The sequence below is a fragment of the Rhinopithecus bieti genome, unplaced genomic scaffold (assembly GCF_001698545.2).
Source record: "Rhinopithecus bieti isolate Rb0 unplaced genomic scaffold, ASM169854v2 scaffold_5002, whole genome shotgun sequence".
In the NCBI taxonomy this organism is placed as follows: domain Eukaryota; kingdom Metazoa; phylum Chordata; class Mammalia; order Primates; family Cercopithecidae; genus Rhinopithecus; species Rhinopithecus bieti.
Window position 1 is genome coordinate 1,227,846 of NW_016804830.1, and position 24,802 is coordinate 1,252,647.

Consider the following 24,802-nt stretch of genomic DNA (forward strand, 5'->3'; position numbering starts at 1 on the left):
CCCAGCTACTCGGGAGGCTGAGACAGGAGAATGGTGTGAACCCGGGAGGCGGAGCTTGCAGTGAGCCGAGATCACGCCACTACACTCCAGCCTGGGTGATGAGCAAGACTCCATCTCAAAAAAAAACAAAAAACAAAAAACAAAAAAAAAAGAAATTAAGCTTTTGACAATAATCTCAAAACAAAAGCCACATGAAAACTTTCCTTAATCTTGCCTGGCAATCTCAGGCACAGACCCAGGTGTGTCCTCAGGGCACCCAGTCAAAGGAAAGATCCTCACAAAATAATCCAAAACCTTGAATGCTGGCAGATACCCGTGACCAACTAACACCCCAGCCCATCGATGGGACACAGGCAGAACACACGGAGCTGGAGCCTCAGTTTCATGCGGATTCAAAGAGCCAAACGGGACTCAAAAAAGGAAAAGTCGAGACTGCCCTGAGCCTACACAGTAGGGACAGTAATTTCCAGAAAAGATTTAGATGCATGGAAAAGGCAAAAGATATATAGCCAGTGCTTTGTCTTCTGAAGAGATCTTGAGACTATGGGCAGTATCTGCAGATAAAGGAAAATTACCACATGGACAGGCCTGGAAACTGCCGCCGTTTTCTTTCTAGTTCTTTGTCTAGGCCTTCAATATTTGAACAAAATGCAAAACTGAACATTACCTCAAAATGAAACAGTATACATACTGGCTGTTAGAAGCTGATGGCAGTCTACTGTTTGATATTCACTGCCATTTTCCTCTGCCCCACTCCACCTCAATTCAGGACTACCTCATCTAATGGTGGGTTTTGCCGCTTTATGCCATGTAGAGAAGATACTGAGTAACCACGGCAAATCAACACGAGGTCCTGTACTGCCTACTCTGGGGACATAAATGGCTCTGAGGCCAGAGGATAAAACCAAAAGATTCAGGAGTAGCTGAATGCCAAGAGAGGAGTTAGAACAAGTTTTAGTTCCAAAGATGATAAGACTAGAAAAAAGACTGATCCAAGGAGGGTCATTTCTGTCTAGATCTAAAGACAAAAGCATGATTTAGATTTTCAGGAAGACATATTTATCAAAGAGCAGGCTTGCTTCTGACGTGGAGAAAGGTTATACACTGCTAAGAAAGTCAGCAAAACACTCTGGACAGAATACTAACTGAACTCGAGGGATCATTTATCAGCATATAAAGGAACTGACTAATGGTTCTCCAAACTGGACTCTCAATCTTCTTTATGAACCTGCAATTACACAAACTGCCAGCCCATATTGTCTTTGACTACAGTAATTTATTCACTGAATGATGTCTACTTACTGTGAAGAACACAGTAATTACAGAGAGTATTGAGGACCTCAGGTGAAGAGGAAAAGGGAAGGAAAGGAGGAAAGAGATGTTACACTCCCAAAGCCACAGGCACAAGAAAGAAACGACATCATCGGGAGGCAGCAATGCAGGGAAGGTGCTATCTGCAAGAGGCTGGGCCACCATGGGCATTATCCCCACTCCTTAAAGGGCAAAGGAAAAAAACCACTGCTGAAAATCTAACCTAATATTCCTCATGTTCAAATGAAGACACCCATATAAGCTGAAATTAATTCACTGGGAAGAAAAACTGAACAGATAAATCCTTACTGTCTATTTTGTGCATTTAAATAGCATGTGAACGAAGCTTCCTAAAAGCTTTATGGTACTCTGGCCAGAAAGTCATCCTGGAAACAAATGTTCTTCCCTTCCCATTAAGTAGAAAGACTCATGACCTACATCAGAACACACACCTGGCACCAAGGCAACTGACTCCCACAGACGATTTTCTGGGGAGGGCATGGAATGTATTTAAAGGCCTCTATCTCAAATCGGTCATTATATAATTAGGATAATCAAAACATCTTAATAGATTCAATGTTCCTATAGAAACAGTGCTTTGGAGTGACCAGTGTTAGCTGCTAGTATCAAACATGACTATAATAGTGTAGCAACAGTACTTTTCCTCCCACTTATCTACCAAACAAACCAGTACCATCACACACAATAAAGAACAACCCATAAGCTGCTTGGCCTCAGTAAGGCTGGTCATAGCAAGCCCATGGCCAATGACAGAACACCAAGAAGGATGAGGAAGGAGTTGATGGGGAAAGAACAGACTGAGGGTGTTCTAAAAATAGAAGACTTTAGCTATGCACATGGTGATATAAGCCAAAGGGGAGTGTTGAAGTTGTAATACACACTAGGCTTGGGTATAATACCACAGTAGATGGAAGTCTTTAAAAAAGATTCCTTCCTAAACCTTTTGTGCTAATTCCCTGCCTGGAATTAACACACACAGCAGGTTAATCTTATAATCACAAGGACACACACAACCACAGGCAGACAGACACACACACGGCCACATCCTTAACCCAGGAAGTCTTAAGTCCTCAATTAGGATTTCCAGCAAAATATTTGTTCTACAGCTTTCTGGGCTGTTCCCCAGGTAGGTTATCATGTAATAAAGTCCACACTCTCTTTATGTGGGAACCGAAGGACACCTTCAAATGCACTCTCAAGACCCATAAAATAATAAAACATATTAGCTGCTCCATTTTCATTTCACTGCTTTGAAATCTTGGAACCACTGATGTGATACCCGACAGAGAGGGCAAGACTTCACTGTGAAGTCACCAAAGGAACTCCTGCCCTTCTAGGTGCTACTTCAGTAATAACTCCCAACTCACTGGTCCTCTAAACCTGCAGCAGGGAGGTGGTGTGCTAGGTAGCTACATGGGCAGGAGAAGAAATGGAAACAAATTCCCGGAGGATGTTTTTGGCCATCTCGATGTTGTTCTGGGCAATGACCAAAGCTTTCTGGATGTCCTGGTAGGAGTACCCCTGACTCATGAGGTTCTCAATCTCACTGGAGAGCTGAGGCGAGGTGGTGGCAGCAGAGGCGGCAGCACCACTACCTTGCTGCCAGCTGCCAGCTTTCCGTTCAGAGTTGATTCTCCGAGGGAATGGTTTAGGAGGTCTCTCGGGAACTTGGGAACCTTCAGTGACATCTAGAATAGGAAAAAAAATATTTGCAAATCTGGGGAAATCCTCATTTAACGAGAGCAATAAAAATGTGCTAATATCAAGATATTATTGACTTCCTGTAAATTGGGTACATGTGCTCTTCAGCCACAAGGCTAGGTTTTACAGGTTCAAGGGTTTTAAGATATAGCCTCCTCCTTATCACAATAAAAACAACCTTCTAAATATACCATGCACCTGTTCTACAAACAATAACCACTGCAGTCATAAACAACTGCATCACGCTTGACACTAAGCAACATGTTTCTGCACATGTAATTGTCTGTTTTAATTCTGAGGGGACCAGAGAAGATACTAAACTTCGTCTTCTACAAATAAGGAAAAAGAGAGATATAAGTTGCAATAAAGAAGCATTAGCCAAGGCTGAGTGGGGATCACTGCTCGTCTGGGCAACCGAAGGCTGTATTCTTTCTCACCAGCTGTCTGTCCTGAAGGCTGTCTTCAATTTCCAAAGTGACAGCAACTCTGGCTGCTGCCCTACCAGGCAGCCACAGGTGCAAGAAGAGCAGCCTCCAACAATCAAGGCCCAACATGGGCTGGCTCCAGGCCCATTCAGTGTGTGTTCCAGAGCCAGCACACCTCCTTTCCAATGGAACAGAGCCCAGGAAAAAGGAATGTGTGGTCTGAGTCATCAAACCTAATTACCAGTGTCATAAGGCATACTCAGAAAAACTATAAATCCTACCTACCCCTAACATAAGAAGAGCCAGAGTTTAAGGAACGACCTCTTTTCTAAGTGCAAAAATCCTAGAGAGTCTGACTACAGTCTAACTTCCTAACTTAGGACTTTCCTCCCATTTAGACATAATGTTTAGCCTACTACATCCACATACTGACTGTCACCAGAGAAGGTCATCTCCCTTTCAATATAAACATGCAGGCCATACTGCCATTCAGGACAAACCCAAAGTAGCCTGGAGACTCACTTGTTGTGGGATCACCATCCAGAGACAACCAGCCAAAGGAGGAGCTGGCATTAGAGATATCTGACAGAGTCCGGCGGGCCAGTACGGCCGGCACAGGTGGCTTAGGGACATCATACCCATCATCCTCATTTTCTGGCTCCTCGGGGCCAGTGTTGGCATGGGCTGCAGCCAAACTCCCTTCACCTGGAGAAAAATCAGTGAGGTGATCTTCTTCTGACACACTTCATCTTCTAATACATTTCAATATAAGGGCATCCACTCATTTTTGCATGTATGCAATCATTTATCTCGTTCAACGAACAGTTACTGATTGTCTACTGTGGGCCAAACACCATGTAAACAGAGATAAAAATAGAAAACAAAATCTGCACCAACACTTCAGCTTTCATTTTTGAACGTGCCAAAGGTTATTCTTGACAAGGTTAATAGCCACTGATGCCAATGACTCGAACGTCATCTCAGAGCATTCAATAAACAATTCTATCCACATTCCACCTTGGAAGATCAGCAGAAGGTCCTGTGAGAGCAGGCTTCTTGAACTTTCAATCTGGTAGGCTAGTGAACATGGGAATTGAGTGTTCACCACCCCCACAGAAGAGAATTCCATCAATTCAATGAGAATAAAAAGGAGCTTACAGGTCCAGGGTATAGAACACAAATGTCTCTAGGCCCTGAAAGGACAAAGAAAAGCACAAAAGGAACCAGCAGTGTGAGCAGGAAATAAAGGAATGGGGATACTTTACTCCTTTATTTTGCCATGGATCATTTTGCCAAAGATTATTGAAAATAATTTTCAGCTTTGTCTTGGCATGGTGGCTCATGCCGGTAATCTAAGCACTTGGGAGTGGTGGATCACCTGAGGTCAGGAGTTCAACACCAGCCTGGCCAACACAGTGAAACCCCATCTCTACTAAAAATACAAAAATTGGCCAGGCATGGTGGCACATACTTGTAGTCCCAGCTACAGAAGAATTTTCAGCTTAGATCAAGCTATCTCAATTGCTAAATAATACATGTTCATTCCTATGACATATCAATGACTTTTAAAGTAGCAGAATGGCTACTTACCAAAGGTGCTGCTCTCGGTGACAGATGGCGCCTGGGACTGAATATTATACATTGCTTCATACGTACAGGTATCAATCTGCTGGTCGCAATCACATGCTCTGAACCAGAAGGAAAGTGCCATAATGATCTTTGGAAATAGAACTGTTATCTATAAACTTATGAAGATTAAGCTCCTCCTTTTGCCAGTATCACTAATAAATGTTATTAAGGTTGACTCTTTCGGCAAGTTACAGGTGTCTGTGTTTTTGAGGTTCTCATGTTGCTGAGAAAACATAAGTGCAATTACCTACAGCTACAAAAGGCTTAAACCATGAAGGGCTAGATTTATCTTTCTGCTTTAATCTGACTGGATAACACTATGTGCAGGCAGCAAGCCAAGCAGGTGAAGGGTGGCAATTACCCGCATAGAGGTATATGGCCCAAAACAGGGTTGTTGGGAACCTACCGTGAACTCTGGGATGTATCCAAAGGCCGTAGAGGCCTGGAGGAGGGAGTCATGTACTCTGTGTCCTCTTCACCCTCACACTGCTCCCCAGGTGGCAGTTTTGGCACAGGAAGAGGTCTGGAAGATGAAGAATAAAAAGCAGAAAAAGAAGTAACAAACTGGTAAACTTTGAAGTATAAAATAAGTGGCTTAAAAACAGACATAACTCAAATTGTACAGAGCAAAACACTTGCCACCTAGGGAACTATTATTTCTACTGACCAAGACAGGTAATTAGCAAAAGCACACTAACTAAAAATGTCACTTTCAACTGACCAAAGGTGCAGCTTTTATGCTTCCGAGGTGATATACTGGGCTAATCACCTGAGACACCGGTTGGTCCTAATCCCCACAGAAGTTTCATTATAGAGTCCCAGGCCCTAGAGTTAGAGAAACAGCAAGATTTTTTCTGACAATATGTTAGAACTGTACACTAAATTCCAATTCTAAACTCTACCTATGGTTTCAAGGAATGCATAGCTTGTCAAAAGCTTTCTCAAACTCCTTGTTTTGTATAAGAAAAATTTAAAATACAGAGAGAGAAAGTGACCTGGCAGTTAGCATAAATTCTGAGGCTAGATCCCAGATCTACCGATTCCCACATCAAGGATCTGGCTGTTACACCCACATGTAACTTCACCCAGAAACTTTGGAAACAAGACTTCTGCCACCCCATGAAATGAAACAAAAAAACTCCCAAGAAATACAAAAACACCCCACCAAATTGTAGGGGAAAAAACACACAAAACCTACTTCTTGCAGTGTGAATTTGTTTCTCCTCCCTTCCTCTTTATATTACTTTTGCATATCCCAAAGACGCTACAAGGAGCATCTCTTTCATTTATTTGTCTGCCTGATGTTTAGTTTTCCTAATTATAAAAGCAACACATGTAAGTGCTATAGAAACTTAACACAGAACATAAAAGTCCCCTTTAATCTCACTTGAGCTTTTTTCTTATGTCTACATGTTACTTTTATTAGGGTGGTGCAAAAGTAATTGTGTTTTTTTGCCGTTAATGGCAAATATCCACTTAAGATTTGTGCAATGCATGCTGAAGTTCTGAGGCAGAAACGTACTGGTATCTACAATTTACTTTGAAAACATCAAAAGACAGACATATAGTTTGATAAGACAAATATAATAAAATGCTAAAAGTAGAATCCAGGTGATCAGTATATGGGTGTTCACTGTAAAATTCTTTCACCTCTACCATCTTTGTAATTTTTCACAATAAAATGAGATGGCGGGAGGACAATCCATATTAACAAAGAAACACCTAGATTTTTCGCTGGAGCACAGTAGCACGATGACAACCCACTGCAGCCTCAATCTCCCGGGCTCAAGTGATCCTCCCGCCTCAGCCTCCTCAGTAGGTGGGACTACAGGCATGTGCCACAACACTAGGCTAATTTTAAAAAAAAATTTTTTTTTGTAGAGACAGAGTCTTACTATGTTGCCCAGGCTGGTCTTAAACTTTTGGGTTCAACTGATCCTCCCGCTCCAGTCTCCCAAAATGCTAGGATTACAGGCCTGAGCCACCCCACCCAGCCCTAGTTTGTTCTTTTTTTTTTTTTTTGAGACGGAGTCTCGCTCTGTCACCCAGGCTGGAGTGCAGTGGCCGGATCTCGGCTCACTGCAAGCTCCGCCTCCCTGGTTTACGCCATTCTCCTGCCTCAGCCTCCCGAGTAGCTGGGACTACAGGCGCCCGCCACCTCGCCCGGCTAGTTTTTTTGTATTTTAGTAGAGACGGGGTTTCACCGTGTTAGCCAGGATGGTCTCGATCTCCTGACCTCATGATCTGCCCGTCTCGGCCTCCCAAAGTGCTGGGATCACAGGCTTGAGCCACCACGCCCGGCCCCTAGTTTGTTCTTAATGTGGTATTTGGCCACATTGTGTCAGTGAAGGTGTAGGGAAATGAATGGGTACTCTGTTACACAGCTGTAGAAATAAGGAATTGATACGTTTCTGTTGTGTAATTCAACAAAAGTATTTACCAAACACGCATACTCTTGGTCTCAGAAACTCCATTTCTGAGAATTTTCCCTAAGGAAACCATCAAGAACATTCATTGCAGCATTATTTATAATGCTAGAAAATTACGCAATAACTTAAATACTAAATAATAATGTACTGAATAAATACTGAGCCACACAACTGTGTCCCCAAGTGCCTTAGAGGTTCCAAGCAGGAGCCACAGAAGCCTACCGCTGCTTCTACTACAATAGATCTGTTCTTACCTATTTTACAAACTGAGATTCCACTTTAGTTACACTGATGTATAATCATGTGAAATAATTTGAAAATCATTGCAATAGAATATGTAATAACATGCAAAGATGTTCAAGATATTTCTAGTGAAAACCAGCAATGACAATATAATTTCATACAAGAAAGAATGGCAATGAACATGTATCAAATTGCTAACTACTGTCTGATTCTAGGTAGTAAGATTATAGATACCACTTATTTCTTCAGTGTTGCTTACCTGTATTTCCTTTTTCTTTTTTTTTTTCTTTTTGAGACAGAGTCTCACTCTGTCACCGGGCTGGAGTGCAGTGGCGCAGTCTTGGCTCACTGCAACCTCCGCCTCCCAGGTTCAAGCGATTCTCCTGCCTCAGCCTACCAAGCAGCTGAGACCACAGCCACATGCCACCACACCCAGCTAATTTTTGTATTTTTAGTAGAGACAGGGTTTCACCATGTTGGCCAGGATGGTCTCAATCTCAACCTCGTGATCCACCAGCCTCGGCCTCCCAAACTGCCGGGATGACAGGAATGAGCCACTGCGCCCAGCCTGCTTACCTGTATTTTCTAAATTTTAGTTAACATGTATTATTTTTGTAAAAGGGCCATTAAAAGGCAATACATTTTTTTTTTTTGGAGACGGAGTCTCATTCTGTCGTCCAGGCTGGAGCGCAATGGCGCGATCTCGGCTCACTGAAACCTCTACTTCCCGTATTCAACTGACTCTCCTGCCTCAGCCTCCCAAGTAGCTGGTGGTACAGGCGCCTGCCACCACACTCAGCTAATTTTTGTGTTTTTAGTAGACACAGGGTTTCACCATGTTGGCCAGGCTGGTCTCGAACTCCTAACCTCAAGTGATCCACCCACCTTGGCCTCCCAAAGTGCTGGGATTACAGGTGTGAGCCACTGCGCCTGACTTAAAACATTTTTAATTATAATTCTCTGTTAATAAAGTCCATAAAATATATAATTGAACCTCCTTCTCACAAAGCATGTTGGCAATATATACTTCAAAAGAAAGAAGACGCTGGAGAGCAACCAGGCAGCCATGACTTAACAGGCTAAGATTTAAGAAAGAATACATTAGAGTAAGCCCTGTATTAGGGGCTTTGAACTAGGGGTTTAAAGTAGTCTCAATGGGCTGCTGAGAATGCTACGATATAAATGTGTCCCCCAATTTCATGTGTTGGAAACTTAGTTACCATCTTCACATGCTGATGCCTTGTTACAAGGTAGCAGGAAGGCCCTCACCATGTCAGCGCCATGCTTTTCAACATTCCAGCTTCCAAAAGCATGGGCTAAATACAAACTTCTCTTCTTTATAAATTACTTAATCTCAGGTATTCTGTTATAACAACAGAAAACAGACTAAGAGGAGACAGAAATGTTGGGGTACAATGACAGTCAAGTTATGAGGGACCAAAAAGTATAGAGAAAGGAAGAGTAGAGAAGTATACCTGCAATGCCAGCAATTTTCCCTAGAGCTATTGCAAATCCCTCAACTGTTTATGCATGGGGCTAGATTTTGAGAAAACAAGCAGAAAGCAGCAATCGAAAAGCTAAATAGATATTTTGGCTGTCTTGCCAAGCTGGGCAGAGTTGGAGTTATATATGGCCATTAAAATAATAATTTATTTGTTTAATAAAAAAAGAAGATGGGATGGGCACGCTGGTTCATGTCTGTAATCGCATTCCTTTGGGAGGCTGAGGCGGGTGGATCACCTGAGGTCAGGAATTCAAGACCAGCCTGGCCAACACGGTGAAACCCTGTCTCTACTAAAAATACAAAAATTAGCCAGACGTGGTGGTGGCACATGCTTGTAATCCTAGCTACTCGGGAGGCTGAGGCAGGAGAATCGCTTCAACCTGGGAGGCAGAGCTTGCAGAGAGCCAAGACTGCACCACTGCACTCCAACCCGGGTGACAGAGCAAGACTCCGTCTCAAAAAAGAAAAAGAAAAAAAAAAAAAGGATAGAATCGATACATTTTAAAATCACATGGAAGCACTAGAACTTAAAAATACAACACAGTACCCAACTTATGATTTTTCAACTTTACAATGGTGCAAAAGTAATAAACATTCAATACACTTCTCTACTTACAATGGAGCAGTATCTGGATAAACCCAGTCAAAAATACTATAAGTCAAAATGTACTTTCAACTTACAATGGGTTTACCGGGACATAACCCCATCTTAAGTTGAGGAGCATCTGTATCTAAAAATACAACTGGACAACACAGCAAAACCCTGTATGCACACAAAATACAAAAATTAGCTGGGTGTGGTGGTACACACCTATAGTCCCAGTTACTAAGGAGGCTGAAAAAATTAAAAAATCAAAGAAAATAAAGTATGCAGAGAAAAACAATGGGGAAAAAAAAAAGATATCAGCATAAGAGCTCTCAGAGACATAGTGAAAAGGTCTAAAATTCCGGAAAAGGTAGTCCCAGAAGAAGAGGACAAAGAGGGACTGCAATATTCAGTCTGTTTTCAGAAAAACTGGCTGACGATGTCCTAAAACTGATTAAAAATATCACAAACTAAATAAACTTTACCAAACTTACGAAGGCTTGGTTCCAGTTAGTGTTTGAAAAAGAAAAGGAGGTCAGGGTGCAGTGGCTCATGCCTGTAATCCTAGCACTTTGGGAGGCTGAGGCAGGTGAATCACTTGACATTAGGAATTCAAGACCAGCCTGGCCAAAATGGTGAAACCCCATCTCTACTAAAAATACAAAAATGCCTAAAATCCCAGCTACTTGGCTAAGGTGGGAGAACTGCTTAAACCTGGGAGGCAGAGGTTGCAGTGAGCTGAGATCACAGCATTGTATTCCAGCCTGGGTGACAGAGTGAGACTCCGTCTTTAAAAAAAAGAAGAAGAAGAAAAAAACTTATGAAGGATTAAAAGATAAATACAAAGAAAACCACAGAGGAAGATACAGTAAAACTGCTGGGACCAGAGGGGGGAAAAAACATTTTGTAGGTACCTAGGAAAAGCAGCATTATGTTTTTCTTTTTAATATACATTTTTATTTTTTGAGACACGGTCTGTGTTGCCCATGCTGGAGTACAGTGGCACAATCATGGCTCACTACAGCCTCGACCTTCTAGGCTTAGGGAATCTGCCCACTTCAGCCTCCTGAGCAGCTCGGACCACAGGTGTGCACCACCATGCCCAGCTATTTTTTTGTATCTTTTTCACAGAGACAGGGTTTCGCCATGTTGCTCAAGCTGATCTCAAACCCGAGTTCAGGCAATCCGCTTGTCTTGGCCTCCCAAAATGCTGAGGCTACAGACATGAGCCACTGCACCTGGCCTATTTATCCAGCCTTTATTTTTATTTTATTTTATTTTATTTATTATATTATATTTTATTTTATTATTTTATTGAGACCGGGTCTTCCTCGGTAACCCAGGCTGGAGTGAAGTAGTACCATCACAGCTCACGGCAGCCTCAACATCCTGGGCTCCAGCAAACAGCCTCCACAGTAGCTGGGACTATAGGCGTGTGCCACCATGCCCGGCTGACTTTTTATTTTTTGTAAAGATGGGAGTCTTACTATGTTGCCCAGACTGGTCTCAAACTCCAGACTCAAGCGATCCTCCTGCCTTGGCTTCCCAAAGTGTTGGGATTACAGGTGTGAGCCATCACTCACAGTCAAGAAACACTACCTTTAAAGGAGTAACATTAAGGCTGAGAGCTTAGTTCTCAACAGAAACGATGGAAGCCAAAAGAGAGTGGAATGCTATTTTTAAACTGCTGAAAGAAAATAGCTTTAGGCTAGGCGCAGTGGCTCACGCCTGTAATCCCCGCACTTTGGGAGGCCAAGGCGGGCGGATCACGAGGTCAGGAGATCGAGACCATCCTGGCTAACACAGTGAAACCCCGTCTCTACTAAAATACAAAAAATTAGCCAGGCGCGGTGGCAGGCACCTGTAGTCCCAGCTACTTGGGAGGCTGAGGCAGGAGAATGGCGTGAACCCGGGAGGTGGAGCTTGCAGTGAGCCAAAACTGCGCCACTGCACTCCAGCCTGGGCGACAGAATGAGATTCTCCCTCGAAAAAAAAAAGCAAAAGAAAAAGAAAGTAGCTTCAGTTCAGATGCTATACTGGGCCAGGTGCAGTGGCTCACACCTATAAATCCCAGCACTTTGGGAGGCCGAGGTGGGCAGATCACTTGAGGTCAGGAGATCAAGACCATCCTGGCCAACACGGTGAAACCCCGTCTCTACTAAAAAATACAAAAATCTAGCCGGGCGGCGAAGTGGTGGGCGCCTGTAGTCTCAGCTACTCAGGAGACTGAGGCAGGAGAATGGCGTAAACCCGGGAGGTGGAGCTTGCAGTGAGCTGAGATCCGGCCACTGCACTCCAGCCCGGGCGACAGAGTAAGACTCCGTCTCAAAAAATAAAATAAAAATAAAAAAATTAGCTGGGCGGGGTGGCGTGTACCTGTAATCCCAGCTACTTGGGAGGTGAGGCAGGAGACTCACTTGAACCCAGGAGGCAGAGGCTGCAGTGAGCTGAGATCATGCCACTGGACTCCAGCCTGAGTGACAGAGCAAGACTCCATCTCGAAACAAGACAAGACAAAACAAAACAAAAACAGATGCTGTATTCAATGAAAGTATCTGTTTGTTGTTGTTGTTGTTGTTGTTGTTGTTGTTGTTGTTTTGAGACAGAGTCTCACTCTGTCGCCGGGGCTGGAGTGCAGTGGCCGGATCTCAACTCACTGCAAGCTCCGCCTCCCGGGTTCCCGCCATTCTCCTGCCTCAGCCTCCCGAGTAGCTGGGACTACAGGCGCCCGCCACCTCGCCCGGCTAGTTTTTTGTATTTTTTAGTAGAGACGGGGTTTCACAGTGTTAGCCAGGATGGTCTCGATCTCCTGACCTTGTGATCGCCCGTCTCGGCCTCCCAAAGTGCTGGGATTACAGGCTTGAGCCACCGCGCCTGGCCAATGTTGTTGTTTTTTAAGACGGAGTCTCGCTCTGTCGCTCAGGCTGGAGTGCAGTGGCGCAATCTCGGGTCACTGCAACCTCCACTTCCTGGGTTGATGCCATTCTCCTGACTCAGCCTCCCAAGTAGCTGGGACTACAGGAGCCCACCACCATGCCCGCTAATTTTCTTGTATTTTTAGTAGAGATGGGAATTCACCGTGTTAGCCACGATGGTCTTGATCTCCTGACCTCGTGATCCGCCCGCTTCGGCCTCCCAAAGTGCTGGGATTACAGGCATGAGCCACCAAGCACAGCCAAGTATCCTTTTAAAAAATTAAAAGTGGGCTGGGCACGGTGGCTTTCGCCTATAATCCTTGTACTTTGGGAGGCCAAGGCGGGCAAATCACTTGAGCCCAGAAGTTCTAAACCAGCCTGGGCAACATGGCAAAACCCCATCTCTACAAAAAAATGCAAAAATTAGCTGAGTGTGGTAGCGCGCATCTGTGGTCCCAGCTACTTGGAAGGCTGAGGCAGGAGGATCATTTGAGCCTGGGAGGTTTAGACTATAGTGAGCCGAGACTGCGCCACTGCACTCCAGCCTGGGCAACAAACAGAGATGCTGACTTAAAATATACTCGGCCGGGCACTTTGGGAGGCCGAGACAGGCGGATCACGAGATTAGGAGATCGAGATCATCCTGGCTAACCCGGTGAAACCCTGTCTCTACTAAAAAAAAAATACAAAAAACTAGCCGGGCGAGGTGGTGGGCAGCTGTAGTCCCAGCTACTTGGGAGGCTGAGGCAGGAGAATGGCGTGAACCCGGGAGGCGGAGCTTGCAGTGAGCCGAGATCCGGCCACTGCACTCCAGCCCAGGCCACAGAGCGAGACTCCGTCTCAAAAAAAAAAAAAAAAAAAAAAAATTACACTCTAGGCTGGCTGTGATGGCTCACATCTGTATTTCCCAGCATTCCCAACATTTGAGGAAGCTGAGACAGGAGGATCTCTTGACACCAGTAGTTCAAGACCAGCCTGGGAAACACAGCTAGACCTTGTCTCTACTAAAAATAAAAGATTTGAAACTTAGCCGGGCATGATGGTGAATGCCTGGAGTCCCGGTTACTCAGGAGACTGAGGCCGGAGGTTCTCTTGAGCCTAGGACGCTGAGGCTGCAGTGAGCTATGATTGAGTCTCTGCACTCCAACCTGGGCAACAGATCAAGACCCTATCTCTAAATAAATAAATAAACAAAACTCTAACAAAAGTCAAAAGTGCATGATGGAACCTCGTGATAACTATTAAAGAATAGAAGGAGTTGTGCTCACTTCAGCAGCTCATACAACTGAAACGATAGAGAGATGATTACCATGGTCTCTACACAAGGATGACACACAAGTTCGTCAAGCGTTTCACATTTAAAAAAAAAAAAAAGAATAGAAGGAGCGAAATGGTACAAACAGAGGTTATGCAAATACTAAAAGACAGGTGATGTAGCCACTTTCATGTATGGCAAAGCAGACTTAAGGCAGGCAAGAAACAGAATTACAGAATAAAAGAGGTATATTTGATTATAATAAAAACTTATTTAGCATCAGAGAGTCTAAGTTTCTACGTACCCCAATTACATAGGCTAAGTATACAGATAACACAAATAAATATAACTAAAAGGAAAAGAAAAAACCACAGTCATAGGTGGAGAATTTAATATTCTCCTCTCAGTTATCCAATAGCAGAGAGATTTAAAAAAGGTTCTAGGGAGATACAAGATTTAACACAATTAACAAATTTGACCTCATTAACTTACATAGAATGCTACAACCCAAAAACTGCAAAATACACATTCTTAGGAACTGAAGGTGATACAGATTACCAAATTTTACCATAAACTAGTTGACAATATGGTTTCTGATCACATTGGAATAAAGCCACCAGTAACAGAAGGATAACTAGAAAATTTTCAAAGGTATGAAAATCAGGCAACATATAAATAACCCATAAATTAAAGAAACCACAAATAGAAAAAGTATATATTTTGAACTTAATGAAAATATGACATATCAAAATGGGTGGAATACTGTAAAATATCTGTTTGTGTTCCCCCTAAAATCATCTGTTGAAGCCCTTATTCTCAGTGTGCACATAGATTTTTATCAATAAACAGTCAGGCTTTTGTATCCTTGGGTTCTGTCAAGCAAGTCTGGCTTGAAAATACAGTACTCATTAGAACCCACATATAGGGAGGGTCAACTTTTCATATATGTGGCTCCACAGGGCCAAGTGTGGGACCCGACCATGGGCGTTCTGGTATATGCTGGGGTCTTGGAACTAATCCCCTGCATGCATATATACTGAGGGGTGGCTGTATTTGGAGATGGGGCCTCTAAGGATGTAATTAAGGTTGGAAGACGTCAGATCCAGTAGCACTGGTGTCCTTATAGGAAAAGACCCCAGAGAGCTTGTGCGTGCTCTCTCTCTTTCTCTCGATCTGCGCAAACACTGAGGATGGCCACGTAAGCACACAGTGAGATGCAGGAAGAGAGCCCTCACCAGAAAGCCACCATGCAGGCACCCTGATCTCAGAATTCCAGCCTCCAGAACTGAGGGAAAATAAATTTCCACTATTTAAACCACCCAATATGTGGTATTTTGTGATGGCAGCCTGAGCAGACCAACACAGCATCCATTTCATGAAGCTGGAAAAACAGGAAATTAAACTTAAAGAAAGCTGCTCTGAAAAATAAAGAGCACAGAGCAACGCAACAGAGAGCAGATATCCAAAATAACCTCCTTGAAAATATTAATAAAGTTGAGAGGCCCCAGCAACACAGATCAAGGTACATGTATGCAGAAAAAGGAAAAGAAGGAACTACTCTAAAACATAAAATATAATCATTTCTACATGGTGCAAACAGAAATTAATTTTTATTTTCTTTTTTACACTTCTCTGGGTTTTGTCAATTTTCTGCTAGTAAACTTTTCACAAGTACCAACTCCACTGTATGAAATATATATAGCTTTAGCAGACTTACCTGGCAGCCAGAGAATAAATGGCATTGGCAGATGAGGAAGGTTTGATTTTGGGGTGGTCACACTCTGGACCTACTAATGGGCTGCTATTCATACTCTGGAAAGTAAAGAAAAGTGTTGAAAAACAACTTTCTTACCACAGCTGAGCTGCTCCTCTTACTGAACCTTTTCAAAATAACCATAACAGATACAGACCTAACTCTCAATGCCATGCCCAGGGGTTATCACACCTGACCTTAAGGCTTAGAGGCCTTAAGGTTCCGAAGAACCTTCAAATGTAAGGTTTAGGGAGATGGAGATCTAGAAAGAGGCAGGGAAATGAACTTTTTGGTTTAATTCTAAAAAGATTTGAGGAAATTGCCTATCCACACAAATACCATTAGTATCTTAAATAATCTATATCCAAACTCAGAACGGTCATTCCATACTGATGCCGACAGAAAGTCAAACCTAGTCCACACTCACTAATTCAACTGTCCACCTCACTGGTACCACTTGAGTGTTACCCCTTCTCTGCAACGAAAGAATATGCCATTCACTTAGTGCCACATTTCTCAACTTTACTCTTCCCATTCCATCTCCTTAGATTTCTGACTGCCTGTTTGCCAATGCTTCCATCAACTGCTCATTTCAAATTCAACAGTCAGCCAGGTAAAAGCTTCGTTTTTATGTGCATGCGGTATACATGTGGTACTTCTTATCTTTTTTTTCCATGCACTGACTGCTTTTCAAGCCTTAACAAGTCTTTATTTCATGCTCTCAAGAGGCTTCGACCTAATCTGGCTGCCCACTCTGCTCATAAACAATGATTCTCTCTCTCGCTCATTTAGTACTGGCTATATTAAACCCCTTTTTTACTCTTCAGTCTCTCCCAAACTCACTTGCTTTTTCCTTCATCCTGGAATCATCTCCCCTGGGATCAGCATGGCAGGTCCTCCCTACTGCTACAGGTTTCTGCTCAGAATTGTACTCTGTAACTTCATGTACCTCCCACTCCTGTGCCAGCTTTCTCTATACCCTTCTTTGGGCTATTTTTCTCCATAGCACTTGTGACTGTGAACATACTATGTTATTCAATTAACATGTTTATATTCCATCTTCCTCCCATTAGAATATAAACTTTGTGAGGGCAAGACTTTTTGTTGAGTGCATAAATGAACAAAACATCAAATATTCCTCTCCCACCTCCCAGTTCTGGACCCTTTCTTGCATATTTAGACAAAGGACCAATAACCTACCTCCAAATGCTCTTCATTTCCTACCATATAAATTAAAATTCTTCTGGAAGAGGGTATTCAAGTCTCTCTAATCTAGTGTGATGTTCCTTTCCAGCTCTTTCTCCTACTGACAAAATTTCTGCTCTACTTAAAATAACCTAATCGTCATTCCACAATACACCTTAAGCATTTGTCATTGTGGCTGTTAACAAGCTGAAAATTGTATCCACTTCCAAAGAAATACTTCAGATTCAGATGCCACTCCTTCTATAAAGTCCTCATGATTGCCCTACCTGGGAATAACCTCTTATTTCTCTAAAACTTAAGTGTTTTCTAGTTAGATTACAAATGGCATTTATAAAAGGACATTTGCTGCAATATTTACAAACTGCCTCATCTGGTCTATGAACATACACACTTATTTTTTTTTTTCCGACACAAACTTTCACTCTTGTTGCTCAGGCTGGAGTGCAGTGGCATGATCTCAGCTCACTGCAACCTCTGCCTCCCAGGTTCAAGCGATTCTCCTGCCTCAGCCTCCTGAGTAGCTGGAACTACAGACACCCGCCACCCAGCTAGTTTTTTGTATTTTTAGTAGAGATGGGGTTTCATCATGTTAGCCAGGCTGGTCTCGAACTCCTGACCTCAGGTGATCCACCTGCCTCGGCCTCCCAAAGTGCTGTGATTGCAGGTGTGAGCCACCGCACCAGGCCACACTTCTTGAGGGTAGGAATTATGTTATAGCATCTCTGAATTCCAGATAAAACCTATCACAAAATTTCAACCCATAAACTTCTATCCACACATATTTCCTTTTCTTTCTCCTTTTTTTTCAAGACAGGGTCTCACTCTGTTGCCTAGGCTGGAGTGCAGTGGCACAATCATGGCTCACAGAAACCCTGGCCTCCTGGGCCCAAGCAATATTCCCACCTCAGCCTCCTGAGTAGCTGGAATTACAGGCATGTGCCACCATGCCCAGCTAATTTTTGTAATTTTTGTAGAGACAGGGTTTTGAAAACACCACGTTGCCCAGCCAGGCTGGTCTCAAAATCCTCGGCTCAAGCGATTCGCCCACCTTGGCCTCCCAAAGGGCTGGGATTACAGACATGAGCCACTGTGCCTGGTCCACACATACTTCTTAACAGGTTAGATAGTTTCAAAATTAAGACTCACCATGGAGGTATCCAGACTGAACGTGCTTCCGAGCCTAGGCACATCTGGTCTGGGCTCCATTTGTGAGGGCAATGAAAATGGAAGTGAGTGCCGGTTGGTTAATTCTCTTCCTGTCCAGGGATCACCGGAACTTGGGGCAGATACTGGTACTTTGGGGATCGGCCGGGGCAGCCATGAGTCTCCAAGGCGGCTAGAGGGGACAGGTGGCAGTTTGTCTCTGGATGGACAATCGCCTGGTGTACAAGGCAAGGGGCGTCTCTGAGGTCGGGATTCTGTTCCAACAGAATATGGCCGGTCTGGAGGCGGTGGTGGTGGAAGATCTCGAAGTGTGGGAGGTACTGGCAATGGTTTGTCTTTATGAAGGGAGCCAGAAGCAGACTGTGGAAACATGGTGAAAGCAAATCAATAAAAACCCACTAGTACACAGCAAAGAATCCAAAAACTGCAGTAATAGAAAATGCTTTACCTTAGAAGCAGTTCCAAGAGCAGAAGCACTTGAGGGAACACATACTCGCTGCGGCAGAAGGTCAAGTCGTGGTGGCACTGGGGGAAGGGAAGCTTGTGGGGCCATGGAGAATGGAGAAGGCGGCCGTTCCACCTAGGGTACATAAAAAATTTAACAGGTTACTCTCGTTTGGGGAAATGGCATCTTTCAACTCTCCTAAAGCTGTGGATGGCAAATACCATGGGAACACTTACAGCTACAAATGGGCCAGACTTAGGTTTAAGGTCACACACACCCTCTTAAAAAACTTCCAGATACTCTAGCACTTCCTGAGTAATTTTTGTGTCACCATAAGAGGGCACTCTCAATCACAGAAACACCATACCCATGGCAAGCTACAGGTAATCTATCTAGAAAGGACAGGGCGACAAAAAATTTCCTAGCTTACAATTTTAAAATTACTACAGTTTTCTACCCCTCATCTTTGGAGAAAGAAAAAAAAAAATCTTTTCAAGATTAAAAATAGGAACCCGTAGAAAAAGAAAGGGGCAGGCCATGCATGGTGGCCCACACCTGTAATACTAACATTTTGGGAGGCGGAAGTTCGAGACCAGTATGGGCAACATAGTGAGACCCCGTCTCTACAAAAAATGAAATAAAAAATTAGCTGGGCCATGGTGGCACACAGCTATTTGGGAGGCTAAAGCAGGAAAACTGCTTGAGCCCAGGAGTTTGAGACTGCAGTGAACCATAATCATGCCACTGTACTCCAGCCTGGGCAACAGAGCAAGAGCCTGTCTCGACGAAAGAAAAAAAAGGATGGGGGGTGGCGTACAGATATTAACCTCTTAACAAAGTACCTGGGAAAACAATGTTTAAGGGACATAACAAAGAAACATATCAATGACAATGAATTCTCTATGGGTTATTAAAATAAGAAAGAAGATAGAGTGGGTACAGCGGCTCACACCTGTCATACTAGCATTTTGGGAGGTAGGAGGATTGCTTGAGGCCAGGAGTTCAACACCAGAGATCCCTCTAAAAAATTTTTTTTAACTAAAAAAAAATTTTAAGGTGAAATTTTTAAAAAAAAAAAAAAAAAAAAAAAAAAAAAAAAAAAAAAAATCAAGAATATCACTAAAAGTATCTTGAGTTCTTCCAAAGAAATAAATTATTCCAATTCAAGAATTAAAAGGGATTAATATTTTCTGTCAATTTGAGCTCTAAAAAATGAGGTACCCAATTAGAAGAAAGAACACATATATAACCTCTTCCATTTCCCTGCCTATAGCAGGCTTAGGAATAGCTGATAAGCTTGCCAAAGTAAGCGGTCAAGAGATAAACAGTAATTCATTAAAAAAAAAAAAAGCTACTCTGCATTTAAATTCCTCAACAGGAAAGCAACACTGACAGAGAAACAGCCATCCCCATACTTAGTCCTGTTATTAGTGTTGGGTGGTAGATGACAGAAAAGAAAGCTCTCATCTTTAGTTCTTTGCTTTATCCACATGCTTAAGATAACGGGCTCCCAATCAGCTGACAATGCAGCATGAGCAACTAAACAGCTCAATGACAAAAGTCAAAGTCAAGCCTCCTCTCACTTCATCATAATTATTTTGTCAGTCGCTATATCCTGCTGATTTTTCCCTAAAAGATTCTCCTATCTGTATATTTCATTTCATTCTACTTAGCAACCTCAGACCTTATTTATTTTTGGGAGACAGGGTCTTGCTCTATAGCTCAGGCTGGACTGCAGTGGCACAAACATGGTGCACTGCAGCCTTGACCTCCTGGGCTCCAGCCATCCTCCTGCCTCAGCCTCTCAAGTAGCTGGGACAAGGTGTGCACCACCACACGCTGCTTTTTTTGGGGGGCGGGGGTGGGAAGCGTGGGTAGACAGGGTCTTGTCATGTTGCCCAGAGGTTTGATCCTCCTTGCCTTCACCTCCCTAAGTGCTGGGATTACAGGCGTGAGCCACCGCGTCTTGACGTGATTTATTAAAACAACATAGTGAACTTCCCAACTTGTAGTTTATCTCACCACATCCTTCTGCTTACCACTATCAGCTTAGCCATTCTTAAACACTCACCAACTCAAAAACCACCAGTAACTCCCAATTTGCCCTGTTACAAAATCTCACCCTCCTGCCCGGCTTTCTAACCTGGTCTCTGCAACCAAAGGTATTTCCCACAACTCCCTAACAAGCGTCAAGGCTGCTCTATTCAGGCTTATCTCCTCAGTGTTTCCTGCACATGCTATGATTATTTCGACTTCGGTATGATTCTTCAAATCATTTCCCCATTCTGGAAGGCCCTCTCATCGATCTTTCTCTCATTCTTTAAGCACAGAGGGTTGAACTAATCGCATTTTTAAATTCATGTCTCAACATCATAATGGATCCTTGCAATATTCTTTTTTTTTTTTTTTTTTTTTTTTTTTTTTTTTTTTTTTTTTTTTTTTTCCTGAGATGGAGTCTCACTCGTTGCCCAGGATGGAGTGCAATGGCGCAATCTCGGCTCACTGCAACCACCGCCTCCCAGGTTCAAGCCATACTCCAGCCTCAGCCTCCCAAGTAACAGGGATTACAGGCATGTGCCACCATGCCCGGCTAAATTTTGTATTTTTAGTAGAGACAGGGTTTCACCATATTGGCCAGGCTGGTATGGAACTTCTGATCTCAGGTGATCTGCCCGCTTTGGCCTCCCAAAGTCCTGGATTACAGGCGTGAAGCACCACACCCGGCCGCAATATTCTTTTATCACAGCATATAAGGTTCCAGAAAAGGTGGAACCTTTGTAAATTTATAAATGGAAAACAAATGATCAGAGAAATACGAACATTTCCAAGACTTAAAGACTTAAAGGACATAAATAGCCAAATAGAAAGGGTTTATTACATACCCAGCTCAATGAAGGAAAAGAAACCCACAACAAACAAACCAAAATACCCTTACATTTTCATCAAATCAAGGATGAGGAAAATATCTTAAAAGCTTCTGGTGGGCCAGGTACGGTGGCTCACACCTGTAATCCCAGCACTTTGTGAGGCCAAGGTGTGCACATCATGAGTTCAGAAGAACAAGACCATCCTGACTAATACGGTGAAACCCTATTTCTACTAAAATAAAATAAAATAAATTAGCCGAGCATGGTGGCAGGCGCCTGTAGTCCCAGCTACTCAGGAGGCTGAGGCAGGAGAATGGCGTGAACCCAGGAGGTGGAGGTTGCAGTGAGCCAAGACTGCGCCACTGCACTCCAACCTGGGCGACAGAGCAAGATTCCATCTCAAAAAAAAGGGGGGGGCTTTTGGTGACAGAGGGAAAGGAAGCACTGAAAAGTAAAAATACATTAGAAGCTAGAAGTCAGTGAAGCCTTAACAATTTAGAGGAGAATATTTATCAACCTAGAATTCTGTAACTAGTCAATTTACGTTTGAGGGTTGAATAAAGGCCTTTTAAGATACCAACGATCTCAAGAAGTTTATCGCTCACCCTTTCACAGAAAGCCATTTTAAGGACATAAAGAAGTAAAGCAAAAAAAGAGGAAAACACGGGAACCAAGGTACTACAAGAGAGGAGAGGCAATGAAGTCCCATGAGGATGACGAGGGGACACCTCAGGGTGACAAGTAGTATAGCACAAAGAATAACTGGAGCAGACTGGAGCTGAACACAGATGACTCCTATTTCCTATGCAGCAGTACACGATATCACATACCACTATACTAACAGATTTTATTTCACAGAAACTATATTGAGAGGATGTTTGAGAGTACGGTATGAATTTTGGTAGTGACAGGTACAAACTGAAAACTAAAAAATAAAAATAATTATACCAGGAAAAGCAGAAAGTTGTATAAGAAAGCAAAAGTATAGTATGCTATTTGGCACAGTATGGAGTGAAATCACATAAACACTGAGTACTAAGCCAAATTCAAATAACTGTAGTGGGAGGATATGGAGTAGAGAGGAGGGAGATAAGAAACCTAAATGCTCTCCCACAATATCTGAGGTGAACAGATCAAGAATCCAGAAGAAGCAGTATAAGCATATGGTTAAGAAACAAAGAGGTAGTAAACAGTTTCAAGAATTAAAACTCTGAACAAGGGGACAGAGAGGTGCTGGAGGGGACAGAGGCAGGGAGCCAATGTTTTTGTAAGTTTTTTAGCAATTCTTTCAAGCCTTAAAAAAAAAATCCATGTGCCTTCACCAACTATAAGCAGATTCACTATATTAAAAACAAATCAAAATAAAACAACAAACATCTACCAGGATGTGAAGAAACAGGCATTCTCATTCCTTTCCATACCTTCAAGAGTGATTTCAGGACCAAAAAGAGGGGCTAAGCTTTAATAACTATCCAAAAGTTAAATATTTTCACTCAAATTATTTTATTCATATAAAATATATAATGAACTATAAAGTACAAGGAATAAAACATCCATGTACTTATCATCCAGCTAAAAAACAAAATACCATTATCACTGTGATATTCCCATGAGCCCCTCCATTAATCATAACCCTCCCCTCTATCACAGTTGAAATACACACTCCCTTATGCAGCAGTACACGATAGCTAGCCTAGACAGACTTGTAAAAGCTGGCCAATATATGTAAGCCTGCAAACAATATGAATGTCCATTAAAAGGAAGACAAAATAAATTATGGAATGGCCAAATGACAAAATACATGAGGCTGGTTTTTTTTCTGTTTGCATTTCTACATGGCTAGGGAAAGAGTGTTCCTTTACTTCTTCCTCTAAAGTGTTTCACCTGAACATATGTCCTCTTCATAAATAAAACTATTAGCTCCTTGAAAGCCTTGTCTCAGACTTCTTATCCCATTTGCACTCAACCATCTAGCACAACAAACACTTTGAAAAAGTAACATGCATTAATTGTAAAAAATTCAAATATTCCACAGAATTTAAGTGCTCTCAATTTCTATCCTCAGAAATAACAGTGATTAGTTTGGTATGTAGTCATCCAACTTTTCTATGTATATGCTTTAAAAAAAATTTTTTTTACAGAAATACGTCACACTACACGTAGTATACAATTGCTTTTTATTTATGAGACAGGGTCTCACTATGTCACCCAGCCTAGAGTGCAGTGGTACAATCACAACTCACTCCCGCCTTGAGTTCCTGGGATCAAGCAATCCTCCTGTCTCAGTCTCCAGACTAGTTAGAACTACGGGCAAACACCACCACGCCCAACTATTTTTTTTTTAGGGGGGCATGGGGGCAGTGGTGGTAAAGATAGGGTCTTGCTATGTTGAATTGCTGGGCTCAACTGATCCTCCAGCTTTGGCCTCCAGAGTAGTCAGAACTACAGGTACACAACACCATACCCAGCTTTTGGTTTTTTTTTTGGAGTTGGGAGTAGAGATAGGGTCTCACTATATTGCCAAGGCTGGTCTCAAACTGGGCTCAACTGATCCTCCAGCATCAGCCTCCCAAAGTACTGGGATTATAGGCATGAGCTATAGGCATGCCCAGCCCCAACTTTCTAATGCCAAGACTCCATTAAAAAAAGGGAACAGAACTCATTCTAGTTGCATTAGCAAAAGAGGATCCAGTTCTTTTATTTCTCCATCATATTCTCCAACAAGAGATATGAATAAAGTCTTAGTCCTAAAATACAGACAGTATTGGGCCTTAAGCTGGAATGCCTGGTCACAGATGCAGCTCACAGATGCTTCAACCTACTAGCTGTGTGATCTTCGGCAAATTCCCTAACCTCTTTGTGCCTCAATTTCTTAATCTGTTAAATGAGGATAATAGTAGTATGTACGGCCGGGCGCGGTGGCTCAAGCCTGTAATCCCAGCACTTTGGGAGGCCGAGGCGGGCGGATCACAAGGTCAGGAGGTCGAGACCATCCTGGCTAACACAGTGAAACCCCGTCTCCACTTAAAAAAAATACAAAAAATTAGCCGGGCGAGATGGCGGGCGCCTGTAGTCCCAGCTACTCGGGAGGCTGAGGCAGGAGAATGGCGTGGACCCGGGAGGCGGAGCTTGCAGTGAGCTGAGATCCGGCCACTGCACTCCAGCCTGGGCGACAGAGCGAGACTCCGTCTCAAAAAAGAAAAAAAGAAAATGCCCAAGTAGGCCGGGTGCGGTGGCTCACGCCTGTAATCCCAGCACTTTGGGAGGCCGAGGCGGGCGGATCACAAGGTCAGGAGATTGAGACCATCCTGGCTAACACAGTGAAACCCCGTCTCCACTTAAAAAAAA

At 43.1% G+C, this 24,802-nt stretch overlaps 1 protein-coding gene across 1 annotated transcript in view; it reads right to left on the reverse strand.

Moving 5' to 3' along the window:
* Positions 1–609: 609 nt before the first annotated feature.
* Positions 610–24,802, reverse strand: part of CBL (Cbl proto-oncogene) — a 98,384-nt gene continuing 74,191 nt past the window's right edge. The window contains exons 6-13 of the mRNA XM_017870469.1: positions 19,405–19,429; positions 18,591–18,722; positions 18,125–18,502; positions 15,737–15,831; positions 5,494–5,610; positions 5,049–5,146; positions 3,981–4,163; positions 610–3,020 (exon numbers count right to left, since the gene is read on the reverse strand). Of these exons, the coding sequence (XP_017725958.1) occupies positions 2,734–3,020; positions 3,981–4,163; positions 5,049–5,146; positions 5,494–5,610; positions 15,737–15,831; positions 18,125–18,502; positions 18,591–18,722; positions 19,405–19,429 (1,315 nt within the window). The 3' untranslated portion in view covers positions 610–2,733. The remainder of the gene's footprint in view (positions 3,021–3,980; positions 4,164–5,048; positions 5,147–5,493; positions 5,611–15,736; positions 15,832–18,124; positions 18,503–18,590; positions 18,723–19,404; positions 19,430–24,802) is intronic.